Source organism: Lepidochelys olivacea, assembly GCF_965140295.1.
Source record: "Lepidochelys olivacea isolate rLepOli2 genome assembly, chromosome: 7".
Taxonomy (NCBI): domain Eukaryota; kingdom Metazoa; phylum Chordata; order Testudines; family Cheloniidae; genus Lepidochelys; species Lepidochelys olivacea.
The window spans coordinates 81,070,983-81,086,566 of NC_140417.1; the positions used below are offsets into that span (position 1 = coordinate 81,070,983).

Genomic DNA, 15,584 nt, shown 5'->3' on the forward strand with positions numbered 1-15,584 from the left:
GCATGAAGTTAGTCTCTTAAATGGATTTATGGCATAATTTCCAGAAGTACTGACCACCAAGTAGCTGTTAATAATATCTAGGGAAGTTGCTGAGCACTCAGAACTTCTGAAAATCAGGGCATAAACACCTGGATCCAGAAAGGGACTTAGGTGTTGCAATGAAAGAGGAGGAGGAAACTTCCCCTCATACCTTGTAGTCCACTGTAAGGGAACTCACTCAGTATATGGGAGACATCAGTTTAATTGCCCCATCTGCCTAATGAGGAGAAGGGATTTGAACAGGGTTTTCCACCTCTCAGGTGAGTAAACTAGCCACCAGACTATGGTACATTCTGATGTTGAAGCTGTTGCAATTTGTATAAATAATTAATATTTATTTAGACCAGAGAGTGAAAATTGCCCTAACCATTGGACTAGAGAGTCATCACCTGAGAAGTGGAAAACTCCTATTCAAACCCTTCTCATCAGGCAGAGGGGGAAATTGACCTAGGATTGCCCTAATAAATACCCTAATCACTGGGCTATAGGTTATAAAGGAGTCTTCCTCTGTCCCCAACTCCAACCCTCTGGCCGTTTCGTATGGGGTTAAGCATAGGCAGAGCACACCTACCCAATTGGGGCCCACAGATTAGACAGATAGGCAGGGCAACACCTATTTTCACCTGGTTTGACAATTGCACTGGGGCATAGGCACCAACTCCATGGGTACTGCAGAGCTGCAGCACTCTTGGAGAAAATATGGTGGGTGCTGAGCACCTACCGGCAGCCAGCTCCCACCCTCCCCCACAGCGCCTCTCAGTGGCCCCACCAATCAGCACCTCCCACTCTCTCCCAGTTATTGCAGTGAACTAATATAGCATAGTCTCCATGAAAAATGCAGCCTATCCCAGCCATTGCACCAATTTAGATTAGTATAGTTTTCCCATGTACTTAACAAGAAGAAATCATTGTGGTAACTTTTGGTACCTGTTGGCATATTTTGACTTTCAAATAGTAATGACTATGATACATGACATAGGGTTAACATGATCCAAATTGTGCTTTCATTTTAGCAGTTCTGACACTGGTGACACTTTAAGATCACACACAGATCAACTGAAATTGATGTTCAAATCAAAATAAAAAAAAATTATGTGCACAGCCAAGAAGAGAGGGTTACTACTCACCTTGAGCAGTAACTGAGGTTCTTTGAGATGTGTCCCCCTGTGGGTGCTCCACTTTAGGTGTTGAGCGCCCCTGTGCTTGTAATCAGAGATTTGTGGTAGCAGTTCCTGGTTGGGTCACACATGTGTAGTCCCAAGATCCTCTGCAATCAATTCCCCCACCCCCCTCACCCCCCCCCCCCCGTTCCTTCTCTACTGCAAAGCAAAGTGAGAAACTCCTAAGTAGAGGCGAGGAGGGAGGGTAGTGGAGCACCCACAGGGACACACATCTTGAAGAACCTCAGTTACTGCACAAGGTGAGTAACGCTCTCTTCTTCTTCTCCCTGTGGGTGCTCCACTCTAGGTGACTTCAGAGCCGTGCCCTCCAATGGAAGGAAGGGGCTTCGGAGTTGAAGTCGTGGCATAGGATAATATGGTAAGTCCGAATAATGCATCAGATGTTTCATGCTGCTCTAATGTGTAGTGCTACTTAAACGCATGGGCAGAGGCCCAGGTCGCAGTTCTACATATGTCCGTAATGGGAAGACTGTTCAGGAAAGCTATCGAAGTTGACATTGCCCTGCTGAAATGTGTACAAATCCCCATAAGGAGTTGCAGATTCTGTTGCTGGTAACACAGTTTGATGCATTCTGAATTCCATTTGGAGAACCTCTGTTTGGATATAGCATTTCCCTTTGATTGTTCTGTGATTGAAATGAATAATTCTCGTCTATCCTTATGTGGCTTAGGATAAAATGCTGGTAAGTAGATGGCTTGGTTGAGGTGGAATGAGGAGGCGACCTTAGGTAAAAACTTGAAATGCAATCAGAATGATTTTATCTTTGGAAAATATTGTGTAGGTTGGATCAAGCCGATTGTCTTGCAGATGTAATGGCGACTAGACAGGCCATCTTCATTGACAGGTGGAGCAGTGAGCGAGTGGCTAATGTGGCAGGTAGTTGGTCTGCTACTATTTAATAAAATGCTCTGTCCTTCTTTGGAGCATGTCATTTCAGGTCCCTAGAGCCATGAAGCAACCATTCTTTGAGGCAGAATGTCTCCAAGTTTGGGTGCAGGGTTTGTCCTGAGTCCTGGGACAGGAGATGAGGTAGGAGAGGTCTGCACACTGACATTCTGGGAATGTAGGGGAACCATGTTTGACGAGGCCATGTGGGGGGCTATCAGTATTACTGTGGCCTTGTCCTCTTTGATCTTGTGAAGCACTTGTGCCCTTCGAGAAAGTGCCTCCATCCTCCCGTTTTTTTCTTTGTGAGGAATTAGTTTGAGTAGAAACCCGTCCCTCTGTAGTTTTATTACTGCTCCTAGATGGATGAGGTGGGTTACCTCCTGATGCAGTAGATCTTCCTGAGAGGGGTCCCTGAAGAGGGACGGAGAGGGAGGATGGGGAGGGGGGGTTGGAAGTAAATGGGATGGAGTATCCAACTTTGATTATCTCCAGCATCCATCTGTCTGTAGTGATAGATTGCCAGACTGAGTAGTAGGGGGTTAAACAGTCTCCGAATGGCTGGGAGATGTAGGAGTTCTTGGTGCTGGGAGATGTGGGGGTCTCAGGGCCTCAACCAACATCTCAAACTTGCTGCCTGGTGGATGGTTGATGAGATGTGGTAGACTGATTTGACAGTTGTCGTCTCCTTGGCGGCTGTTGTTTCCGGGTTTGTGGCTCAGATTGCCTGTGTCTGTGTGCATATGATGTGGAGACTCTTCCAGTCTTCGTCATACGGTGTGTTTCTGAGATATGATTGTCTGCCTTTTCCACTAACAGCATCCGCTACCAGGGAATTTGGTCTGGGATGTAAAAAAAGAAACTCTATTTCCATTGCAAGGACATAATATTTCCAGTCAGACCTCTTGCAGGTTGGAGCAATTGTTGCAGGGGTCTGCCAGATGTGTTTGACAGGTTCCATGATTGCATCATTCATGGGTAAAGTGATTTTAGATTATGCTGATGTTTGCAGGATGTCAACGAGCTTATGTTGTGTCTCCTGCACTTCCTCCAGTGAGATGTCAAGGGAATCTGCAACTTTCCTATAGAAATATTGGAAATGTCTAAAGTCATCCCCCACATTGTGAGCAGGGGGCATGATGGTGTTGTCTCGGGATGATGAAGAAAAATGAGTTGTTGGTTCAACATCCTGATCAGAGATTTATTTGGTCTCCCATCATCTCTTCAGGGGGCTCAGATGGCCCCAGTACCAATGGCACAGGTGACTGCTGTGTATACTCCCTGAGTGGGCTAGGAGGTTTGAGATGGTGTGGGGGATATGCCACCCATGGGCCCAATACTGCCACTGTGGAGGGAAGGGCATAAGTGCCATCCATTGGTGCCTGTACCACTGCTGTTCTTTGGACACTGTATAGTACCCTTTGTGTGGCAGGGCTGGTTTGATCATTTTGTGGGCGGGGGAAAAGTGGTGCAAGGGTATGTCTCTCCCTCGTCCCCATCCTCGTCATCGCTCAAAAAAGGGGGAGCAGATGGCGGTGGAGTGGTGGGGCAGCTCGGTACCGATGGTGGTGTGGTGATCTCAGTGCCGAGAATGGGAGAGTCAGGTGTCGAGGACACCATGAGGTTTCTGGGAAGGAAGAATTGTTGTGGTGCCGACAGCCTCGGTGCCGTTGATGTGATAATGGTGGGTACCAGCTGCTGTGGAGCTGTTGTCTATATGGGTGCACCTGTCAATTGTACTATGCTGACAGGAGGTGGCAGCATAGGCTGCAATTGTTTTGATGTGCCCAGTGCAGTGTCAGGATGGCTCCGCTGGTGCCAAGGCATGGGGTTTCTATTTCCCCTTGGTGCCTGCATTGGGGCAGTCTTTAGCTCTCATGCTACCCACAATACCAGAAGGTCCCGCTATCTTGGCAGGAGCCTGTTGGTACCAACAAGGTCTCTCAGTTTGGGGAACACCGACCGCGTACGCTTCTTAGCCACCTTTTTAGCTCATGGTCTGTCACATGAGTCACAGACAAAGAAGAGCCCCTGTCAGAGGCTGCAGTCGGTGAACTGTGTCCCGGGGATGTTCATGCTTCTGGTTCAGACGCCGGCCAGAGAGACTTCTCAATGAGCAGCAGTTTAGCTTTCCTGATGTGGGCTGTCAGTTTGTGACAATGAAGGCACTTTTGAGGCACATGTGGCTCGCCTAAGCAGCAAACACACTGAGCGTGCCCGTCCAACACTGGGATTGATAGCCTACATGTGAGGCAACGTTTGAAGCCCAGAGAACCAGGCATGCCCCTGAGGGGAAATCCAGGAGTAACAGTTCAACGAAAACCTATTTCTAGTCGGGAAACAAGGTTTTTGGATTTTTGTTTTTTTAAAATAAACGGGGACAAGGAAATGAAAGGAGTTAACTGTATAACAAAACTAGAACTAACAAGGGTATACTATGCTAACTAAGCTCTGAGGTGCTGCTGAATGCTCCTACTCGTAGCCAAGGGCGACAGAGAAGGAACTGAGGGGGTGTTGGTGACACAGCACCAGTTAACCGCCTGAGGCGGCGCGAGACGGGGACTGTGCATGTGAGACCCAACCAGGCACTGCTACCACAAATTTCCAATGAAAAACACAGGGGCGCTCAATACCTAAAGTGGAGCACCCACAGGGACATCACTCAAAGGAGAATAGAAAGTTTTAACAGAATATATAAAAATTGGGCATTTTTATAGAAATAGACCCATTAAGGTGAAATAGCGTCAATGATAGATGCAAAGTATGGATTAGTTCTAAGAAATGGAATATAATGGCATCAGAACAAGACAAATGAAGGCAGCTTTCCAAATTCTGCAATCAAAATAAAAAGACAACATCTTGCAAGAAAGTAAAGGGATTTCAATTTGAATATTGGGAAATAAAGGTAAGTACAATAGATTGAAAGATGTGTGTCTTTCATTCTAATCAGTTAATTAATTTCCCCACCTGCAGCAGAACTGCCTCTGCCTTTTTTTTTTTTTGAAGTTGTGATTAAACTGTACAAAATTATTCCCTTCTTGTGGAAAAATATAGGCATTACTTCTGTAGGATTACAATGCTAAACAAGATGTCGTTTTTACAATACAATTCTGCAGCAAACTTTACAGAAATAAGCCCCTATCCTGCAATGATATCTGCAATGGCAGATCCTTCTGCCATAAAGCCCTACTGAAATCAAAGTATCAGAAATCAGTGGGGCTCTGCACAGGCACACAAGTCTCTTCACCCAGAGCTCCTTGCCACACTTGCATTTTACTGTGTGAGAACAGACAAAAGGGACCATAATAATTTGAATAAGAGGCTTCTTCTATCATCACATCCAGTAACAACAACAGGCCTCAACATAATTTCTGCAATAATGTTGAAAAGAATAATAAAACACTGACAGAATTTTTCTTATATTTTTATATTTAAACAACTCACTGAAGAATTATCTACAATAAATCACAAATGCACTCTAAGCTGTTTTAAGAGGGATCACAAATGTTTTAAGATTACTTTAAATCTTTTGTGCATGTAACAATGATTACAGTTCAAATTGAGCTTAAGTAAGAAATATTGTATTTCTTACTCATGTTCAGAAAGTATTGCCAGAGAGGCTTTCAATTCATTGTAGATTCAGACAAATTAATGCTGACGGTGAAAAGAATCAGAACTAAAAGTATCTTTATAGATTTCAAGCCTGAAATACCAAGTTGAGTTCACAGACATTAATTTAAGATTGCTGTAGATTTTCTCTAACTATAATAAATGACTAGAGGAAGAGATCAGCAGGTATAATCTCTGTGAGACTAATACACACCTGGGAATACAAAGATTTTCTTAAAGTTCTCTACTTTATTATCCTGAGCTTAAACACACACACATACACACTACAGAATGGCCTTGAATATGTCGACTAGCAGTACCTACAAAAAAGAAAAGAATTTCAGCTCCCATAAGGAGAAACAAATAGCTATATTACACAATTATCCCCTCAATGGACTGTGTCAGATGCATCATCTCAAATGCATCTCTTATCATCTTAGATAAGATCAGTGTGTCTACTGAAAATGATGATTATGTTTCCAGAAGAAACCCATGATGTTAATACACTGTCCCCATATTAATGATATCTGTCCTACCAACTTTATTTTTTGTGTCTGGCAGTGCACTTAGCTATGTGTCAAACTAGTTACTTAGAACTAAAAATCATTTTTTAAAAAAAAGTTATAAAAACTATCACTTTTTCAAAGATTTATCACAGACACATTATAAAGCATGCCAGGCAATCAGATTTCTGGATTTACTCAAAATTCCATGCCCTACAATTTTGCATTTAGAGGATCTCACCTTGTACAGCTTGTTGTTCTTATACTGATCAGTTATGACTGCCTGAATGTTTATGTTAAGAATATATGGAAATGGATTACTCAGAATTTAACACAATATAAAACAAGACTTCATAAAATTTGCTGCTTATTGTAGAAATAAGTATAAAATCCCAGAATCCCAGTCCTCAAATTCTAAGAGACAATCAGGAAGTAAAATTATAAAGAAAGTCCCCAGCATTCAAAGAAACTTAGTATCTCTGAGACACCTACCGCACAGATAAAGTAACTTACATATCCCTCAGTTTGTGATATAGGATATTTCACAGTTTGCCTAGGACAGGATAAATCTTGCTCATTTTGAAGATGAATAGTTGGCTTTCCCTTAGCGTACCGATGGAGCTGAGCTACACTGATCTTTCATTTCAGTGGCTAAACCAAAAAAATCTCAGGGGGGAAAAATTGTTTCAGGACAACCCGAAACAGGATTTTTTTTGTTTTATTTTATTCATTTTGTTTCATTGTCAAGTGTTTTTTTACTCTCTCTCTCTCTCTCTCTCTCTCTCTCTCTCCTTTGTTTTAAATGCATAGGGGTAAACTTCTATACAAAATGTCATTTCAAAATGGAAAGTCAAACATTGTGTTTAGAAAACATCAATTTGGGAAGGGGGAGGAAGTGCAGGCCAACTAGTCACTGAACTAACCCTATTTCACGAGTAGTTTCAGTCTACCTGAAACTGCATTTTTTGGTGAATAAACTATTCATCCAAAAAAATTTATCCAGCTTTGTGTACCACATACATGTATGAGAACTACTACTTTTGGCACTTTAATAAATATATAAGTAGCCTGAATTATTGAAACTACAGTAAAAGGTCAAAAGGCACCGGTGATTACCAGATTAGTTATACATAATGCATGGCAATGTAGAAAATGTGCTTTGAAGCACACACAAAAAACAAAAGGAAAGAACTGGTCACTTACATTATTCATGTATTCAGCCAGAAGATCTTGGAGAGCTTGGCGGATGGCGTTGCACTCTGTGATTATTTGTTCTCGATGAAAGTCACGCGTGCAGGAAGAGTCAGCTAACAGTGCTGCCCCACTGATAATCCCTTCCAAACGTTTCTCTAGTGATGGCCTTATTTTTTCTTCATTCATTGTAAGTGGATCCAATATGATTAAACTCTAGAAAAAAATTAGAAAAAATGTCCATGATTTGGTCTTCTCTTGCCTGGCTAAGTGTAATATTCTATTTTCCAGTCTTCCCTCTTACCACTTCTTTGCCATTCAAGTATATCCAAAATAATGATGCTCAAGGCATCTTCCCTTTCCACCACTCTAACTATACCTACCTTGCCCTCAATATTTTCATTGACATCAAAATTCAAGATCTTCATCCTCACCTTTTGGATCATAAAATCACTCCCACTCCTACATTACTGCTATTGTTTCCTCCCCTCAAATAGCATTTCACCCTATTCTAGGTACTTATATGACCCCAATCCCTGTGATGTTTGAGCACATCACACACAATACTTAACGTTTTTATCTAAACCTCTGTGAGGTAAGGAAGTGCTAAAATCCCCATTTTACAAACAGGAAGCTGAGGCACAGAGAGACTAAGTGACTTGCCCAAGGCCACATCAGAAGTCTGTAGTGGAGCAGGGTAGTGAATCCAGCCTCTTGAGTCTCATGTCAAGCCCTAATCACTAGATCATCCTTCCTCTGGGAGTTTTGCCACTGACTTAAATGGAGCAGGATTTCACCCTTTGTCTACCTAACTCCTCTCTCCCTTCAATTCCTTCCCTGAAACACCTTTCAGTAGGGCCATAAGTCTTCCACTTCCTTCCCCTCCCCTTTCCTGAACTGTTCCTCCACATGATGTGTTTGTCTTGTCTACTTTAGATCGTAAACTCTCAAAAGCTAGAAATTGCCTGTGTACATTTATAGTACTATAAAACAATGCTATTAGTTAATACTTAGTATCCTTCTACAATACGTTTTGCCTGGGCACAAGATTTTATATTAGTGGATTTTTTTTTTCATTTCAAAGCCTGGGGATATTCAAAACCTCCCACGACTGAGCTCTCAGAGATCTGGGTCTCCTCTGAATATAAAAAAGAAGCCAGCAGAGCTTGCCCACAGCTGAAAGATGCCATCTTGGATCATGTGAATGGGTTCTGCTGATATTAGAACACAATACTAACTACTGACGTAATGTATCTGGATTTTAGTAATGCTTTTGACATAAGCAAAGTGGAAAATGTGTTCTAGATAAGCTGGATTCACAACTTGTTGAAAGACCATATTTAAAGAGTAGTTACCAATGGTTTGCTGTCAAAGGGGGGGAGGGGAGAAGAGTGCCTGGGGGGTCCTGAGGGGTTAGTCTGGGTTCAATACTATTCAATATTTTCATTAATGACTTGGAAAATTGAGTAGAGAGTATGATCATAAAATGTAGATAATACCAAGCAGGGAGGGTTTGCTAGCACTTTGGAAGACAGTATTAGAATTCAAAATGACTTTGACAAACTGGATATTTGATCTGAAATCACCAAGATGAAATCCAATAAAGACAAGAGCAAACTACTATTTTTAGGAAGGAAAAAAAGTCAAATGCACAACTACAAAATGTGGAATAAACGGCTAGGCAGTAGTATTGCTTAAAAGGATCTTGGGGTTTTAGTGGATCAGAAATTGAATGAGAATCAAAAAATATGATGCAGTTGCAAAAAAAGGTAATATCACTCTGAGGCATATTAATAGGAACATTGAATGCAAGACACAGGAGGTAGTCCTGCTCCACTCAGCCCTGGTGAGGCATCGGCTGGAGTACTATGTCCAGTTCTGGACACCACACTTTAGGAAAGATGTGGAGAAATTGGAGAGAGAGGCCAGAGGAGAGCAACAGAAATACATAACAGATTTAGAAAAACCTGATTTATGAGGAAAGGTTAAAAAACCTGGCACGTTTAGCCTGGAGAAAAGATAAGTCTTCAAATATGTTAAGGGCTGTTATAAAGAGGACTGTGATCAATTGTTCTCCATGTCCAATGAAGGTAAGACAAGAAGTAACGGGCAAGGCAGATTTAGGTTTGATATTATGAAAAGTTTTCTAACTATAAAGATAGTTAAGCACTGGAACGGGCTTCAAAGATTGATCGCAGAATCCCCTTCATTTGATATTTTTAAGAACAGGTTAGACAAACACCTATCAGGGATAGCCTAGTAGACTTGTTCTGCCTCGGTGCTAGGGGTCAACTAAAGGACCTCTCAAGGTCCATTCCAGCCCTACATTTCTGTGATTCTGTGGGGCCAAAAAAGCAGCATTGCCACTTCAAGAGGCTGAATGGGCAAGCTGCAAAATATTAGCCTGTATTATTATTCCTTATTTTTGTTCAACATTAGTCTTTTGGGGATGCTGGTAGCCTCTTACCATCTAAGGCTAAACTGAGTACCATGTTTAAAACAAAAGAACTGCTATAAAAAAACTAAAAAGAGTACAGTAGAAGCTGAAGCCAAAGTAAGTAAAATTGGTCTCCCTCCCAAATCAAGGAAATTAAGTCCAGACCCCTACTAAGAGCTTGAGCTCCTTAATCAAATTTGGTGTTTGAAAGGGGAAGTCATTACTTGTACTTATCCAACATGAGTAGTCCACTTTTTACAGACTTTTAAAGGTGGCCTATAAAAAGGGAAAGATAATTGGGCTTCTTTTGGTATTTAACAAAGTCATGGAAGATTGTCATTTTTTCTGCTTATGTTTTACATTAGAAATTCATGTCCTGTCTTGACTGGAGAATTCTAAGAGTGGAGAAATAGTGACACGGTGGCATCAGAAGATACAAGTGTGAACTACTGAGACGAGACAGGTGTTTAGTCAGTCATTTTAAAACTCATTAACACCTAACTTCAATAACTAATGAATGATTTAGAGAAAGAAAGTCTGATACCGATTCTCTTATTCATTGAAAACATAGGAATGCTGAGTTACTTTTAGAAAGCTAGGAGATCCTCTAGCAAAACCAGGGAAAACTAGATTTAATTTTCTAAATATTTATAAGTGGGGAGGAGAGCAAGAAAACAACATTAGGTCCTCTTTATGCAACTTTTAAAAGAGTACCAGTATAATATTTTTAAAAACTGTTTTGCAGATCTCCTTAAATACAAATGTATTTTTAAATACAAATGTATTTTTCATCTAAACTGGAATTCTGACCAGTCTAGGTCTTCCGCTTCTCACTGCACTAAAGTGACCATGGACCTGACATTTCCCACAGCACAGAAATAGTGTAATATTCCAAATATGCTTAAAGCACTAAAGCTCAAGCTCAAATATCATGCTCTAGTACGCTCAAGTTGCTCGAGAACTCTCATGGACTTGTGCCAATTCAGCTTTATCCTTACTATTCATTAGCAGATATGAAATTTACCGAGTATGACCCCTCTATAACCTCAATACATAAAACAACTTGTATAAAACAGGTAGTGCTTTCTGCAAGTCCTACCGGCTGCACTTTTCAGGGCCGTGGTATGTAGTTTATGTTCTGCTCGCCACCTGGAAATGAGAGCACATCACCCCAAGTCCTCAAATCCTCATTGGTGTCCTGTTCATTTCAAGGGTGCTAGGTAGTACAGATCAGGACCAGAGTAGGGTGTGTACACAGAGGCAGATCAAAGCTAACTGGCACTCTTGTATATTTGAGCAACAGAGGAGCTCTTTTCCTCACTTCTCCCTCCCATGATATCATCACAGAAGCTTCAAAAATTTCAGAGAACCATTATCCCCCAAACACAGATACACACACAGAGATCGAAATTCTGAATGTTGATTTTAATTTTTGGAAAGACTATCAATATTAGACTATCAATATTTGCAACAGTCAAGGTGAAGACCACATATTCAAAACTGTCAAAAAAGTGGTTACTGCTATTGTATAGTTTCTGAGAAGAGAGCCTAGAAAGTTACAACGTCTGAAGTTAGATTTAACAATTTGTTTCAGTAGGAGACAGGATACAATGATGAATGGTATGATTTCAGTAGGTTTTATATGCATCCAATAGAGGCTGTTCAGTTAACTTGGAAAGTGCCAACTATGTAACTTTAGTTGGTTTTTAAAATCAGTGTCCTTCTGTTTAAACATACATACATAATATGGTCAGAAACGCGCGTACACATATGTGGTAAGGAATAAGACGCATTATTCTATGATGAGGGAAAACCAATGTTGTGTATCCAATGGCCAAAAATATTCCTAATGAGCTAATTTTCTTCTCATATTTTAATCCTCACTGCAGCCCTTAATTATTTCCTAATTAAAAGAGAAAACAGAACTAAAGGTGCTTTCTTTCTTGAGGGCTAAATTTTTAAAAAATGTATTCATCCTTCCCTGAACTAGGAAAGGCTATTCCCAAAGCCTTAAAAAAAATCAGGTTTCACACCGAGAATCTGGCCTGGTTCAGTCTCAGCACATGAGGTTTAATTCATCTAGCGTCCACATCGAGTGTGCCTGTAGCTTTCAGCATTTAAATGGTCTGGATAACAATTCTAGTACGCTGTGCTCAACTTCACAGTCTGACCATCTTGGTTTGAGCTGATAAATTAACAGTTCTAATTCACAGACTTCAGCCTTATTAGCACATAAGGCTCCCACTCTTTCAGAACCACCTGATTTAACAAACTCAGGAAAGCTGTTTTTATATGTTTCAGAGTAACAGCCGTGTTAGTCTGTATTCGCAAAAAGAAAAGGAGGACTTGTGGCACCTTAGAGACTAACCAATTTATTTGAGCATGAGCTTTCGAAAAGCTTATGCTCACGAAAGCTTATGCTCAAATAAATTGGTTAGTCTCTAAGGTGCCACAAGTCCTCCTTTTCTTTTTGTTTTTGTATGGCCTTTCCACTGTCCTGACTGGACCAGACTCTACTTTCCTCACCAAGCCTCACCTGGTTTTTCAGAGTTAAATCAAGACAATTAGTTTCTACTTATCCTGGCTAATTGTTATGGCAATTTCAACTAATGACCAGGTATCAGTACTCCACACCTCTGGAACTCATTTAATTCCCAAAGAAAGTGAAAAGGAACTAGATCAGGAAAATGCTGCAACATAACCAGACAAAGGTGGGGGAAGAGAACAAAGTACTACATTTGTATCCATTTACTCACTCAGTCATACCTGCATGAACACAAGAGTTTTATAACCTACAGAAACTTCTTCAAGAGCAAAAAACCTCCCCTAACTTCACAAAAGCCCCAGACCACTCTAGCACACAGTCTGAATTGCCAGTCAGCATCTTTGCTGCAATCCAAAGTGGGAATGCAGCACAACACATTGGCAGTAGACCAAGACAGCAAAGTGGAATGCTAAAACCCATGAGGATTCTGATCTTGAAAATAACCTCTTTAAATCCCAGCTTTGGTCACAAAAATTTCAACTATGGAAAAGTACAGAGCCCTGCAAAAAAATTTCACAAGAACATACATCTTGGGGAACATGCAGAGGCTTGACACATCCATGGGAATGCCCAGTACCTCTGATCTACTCTCTGCATTTTCTCCCACGGCTTTTAACAATTTGCTGCTTGCTCTTGTGCCAAGCTCTCCCAACTCCAATGTAGTAGTGGAGGTTTACAGTTTGGAATATGTATAAAATATTAATGTTGTCAGCATTATTCTATGAAGGGAAATTCCTTCAGCTTTAGAAAGAAATTATACCATGAACAAGAGCATACATACAACATGGGAAATGACTGTTTAGGAAGGAGTACTGCAGAAAGGGATCTGGAGATCACAGTGGATGAAAACAAGCAAAATATGACTCAACAATGTAACACTGTGGCAAAAAAAAAAGGAAACATAATTCTTGGATGTATTAGCAGGAGTGGCATACACAAGACACGAGAAGGAATTCTTCCACTCTACTCCGCACTGATTAGGCCTCAACTGGAGTACCATGTCCAGTTCTGGGCACCATATTTCAGGAAAGTTGTGGACAAATTGGAGAAAGTCCAGAGGAGAACAACAAAAATTATTCAAGGTCTAGAAAACATGACCTGTGAGGGAAGTTCGAAAAGAATATGTTTGTTTAGTCAGGAGAAGAGAAGACTGAGGGTGGACATAATAACAATTTTCAAGTACATAAAAGGTTGTTACAAGGAAGAGGGAGAACAATTGTTATCCTTAATCTCTGGGGATAGGACAAGAAGCAATGGGCTTAAATTGCAGCAAGGGCTGTTAAGGTTGGACATCAGGAAAAACGTACTGTCAGGGTGGTTAAGCACTGGCATAAATTGCCTAGAGAAGTTGTGGAATCTCCATTATTGGAGATTTTTAAGAGCAGGTTAGACAAACACCTGACAGGGATGGTCTAGATAATGCTTAGTCCTGCCTTGAGGGCAGAGGACTGGACTAGAAGACCTCTCAAGGTCCCTTCCAGTCTTATGATTCTATGATTCACCAAAATCAGCTATATTTAATGCAGTGACAACAGTTAAGTATCATTCTACTTTTGAGAAAATCGAGGAAATGTACTATAACTAATTGAATTTATATGGTAAGAAGTGTCATGAGGGACCCTAGAATGCAGAGGAAACTAACCTTTCAGCAGTTACACTACAGACCGTGTGAATGAAAAATTTAAAAAGCGGAAGTGAGATCTGTGTTTTTCTGCATCACAGATGTTTAATCACTGCCTTATCTTACTCTGATTGCTTATGTAGACATTGCCTACCACAGCATGAGAGAGAAAAGAAAAAACATATACTTTAATAACTAGCAGACTAATAAGGGTTTTGCAAATTGCATACACAATTAGTAAATAATGTTTAAGTATTTACTGATTTATTAACATATAGAGGTAATTCACTTATAACAAATAGTTGATTTCCAACTAATATATACTGAAACATTCAATTGTGAAATACAATTTTGCTAGGGCAACATTTGCACTACCATTTGAATAATTCAGAGAACCCTACCTTCATTAGTCTGGGAACCTTCCTTCCAGGTTGGGAAACACTGCTTTTGCCCCTCTTAGGAAGTGAGACTAGGAGAAGCCTACACCTCCCCTCTACAAGGGTTTGGCAGATTTGTGGAATCCAACACTCCTCTCTTATTTTCTAAGTGAGTTAAGTATTAGAGAAGTCAGGAAGCTGACTAGCCCTGGAACACAGTGACCTACAGTGAAAGTGAGAAAATGGTCTGGTGCCTTTAAATAACAAAGCTATTCTCCCTTCCCATGGTGGTATAGCTAGCAAATAGGAAGACCTCTGGCCTGCAAACTATTGATGAAGTGATCTACAGTAAGGGGGAGAGTAAGCAACCTTGAATGCAGGGGACTTTGTGTGGACAGTGAGAAGAAAAGGTTTAGTGGCTCCTTCAAGACAGCCAAACTACTTGTTGGGACCTTCTTTTGGTAGATGTCCAGTGCAGGTACTCATTCCACAGAAGATTTGGTTCCCTGATAAACCAGAATTGCAACCCCTAAGGAAGCATGATTGTGGCTCCCTATGTCAGGGAGATAAGTACCCCCATCCCAGCTCCCCTTATCCCTCAAACAAGGGGAGGGCAGTGGGACCCCAGCAACTGGCTGGAACTGGAAGGGGAGGGCTGAAGGCAGCCTTCCGAAATAGGTGGAAACAACTGAGGAACACCTAGACCTGCACTGTACAACTTGTTACCTAGTATTACCCAGCTGAGTTAATAAAGCTGCAGCCTAATTAAACCATATCCCTCGTGTCTTGTCTTTCTTACTGCATGGCTGGGACAATGGGGTGCCTTTAAATAACAAAGCTTTCCCCTCTTCCCATACAGATACAGAAAGCAAATAGGAAGACTTCTGGCCTGCAAACTATTAAGCTAGTTATTTGATGGGTGAAGCTCTGTTTGTATTATGTACTGTATTGCTTTTTTGGAGGGTGAACTTAATCTGCCTTTTTGTTATTTTAGATTCTCTCTAATATGAATAATTGCACTGGCACTTTATTTTTCTTTTCCACAATAGTGTCAAGTCTCCTGGACTATTCTCAGTGGATGCCCCAGATTCCTCAATACTGCATCTGCTCTTTACAATGGAATGGGCACATGGGGCTGAAATCGTGACTCGACTAAAATCAATGGAAAAACTCCCATTGACTTCATTGAGCCAGA

General features: G+C 41.0%; 2 protein-coding genes across 2 annotated transcripts in view; one reads left to right on the top strand and one right to left on the bottom strand.

The window, feature by feature from the left end:
• The window catches only part of CTNNA3 (catenin alpha 3), a 928,050-nt gene that overhangs the window by 696,004 nt on the left and 216,462 nt on the right, over positions 1-15,584 (bottom strand). Inside the window, exon 7 of the mRNA XM_084634510.1 lies at positions 7,422-7,625. Coding sequence (XP_084490636.1) covers positions 7,422-7,625 — 204 coding nt within the window. The remainder of the gene's footprint in view (positions 1-7,421; positions 7,626-15,584) is intronic.
• LRRTM3 (leucine rich repeat transmembrane neuronal 3) overlaps positions 1-15,584 on the top strand; it is a 190,990-nt gene that overhangs the window by 171,774 nt on the left and 3,632 nt on the right. The gene's annotated exons all lie outside the window — the stretch shown is intronic.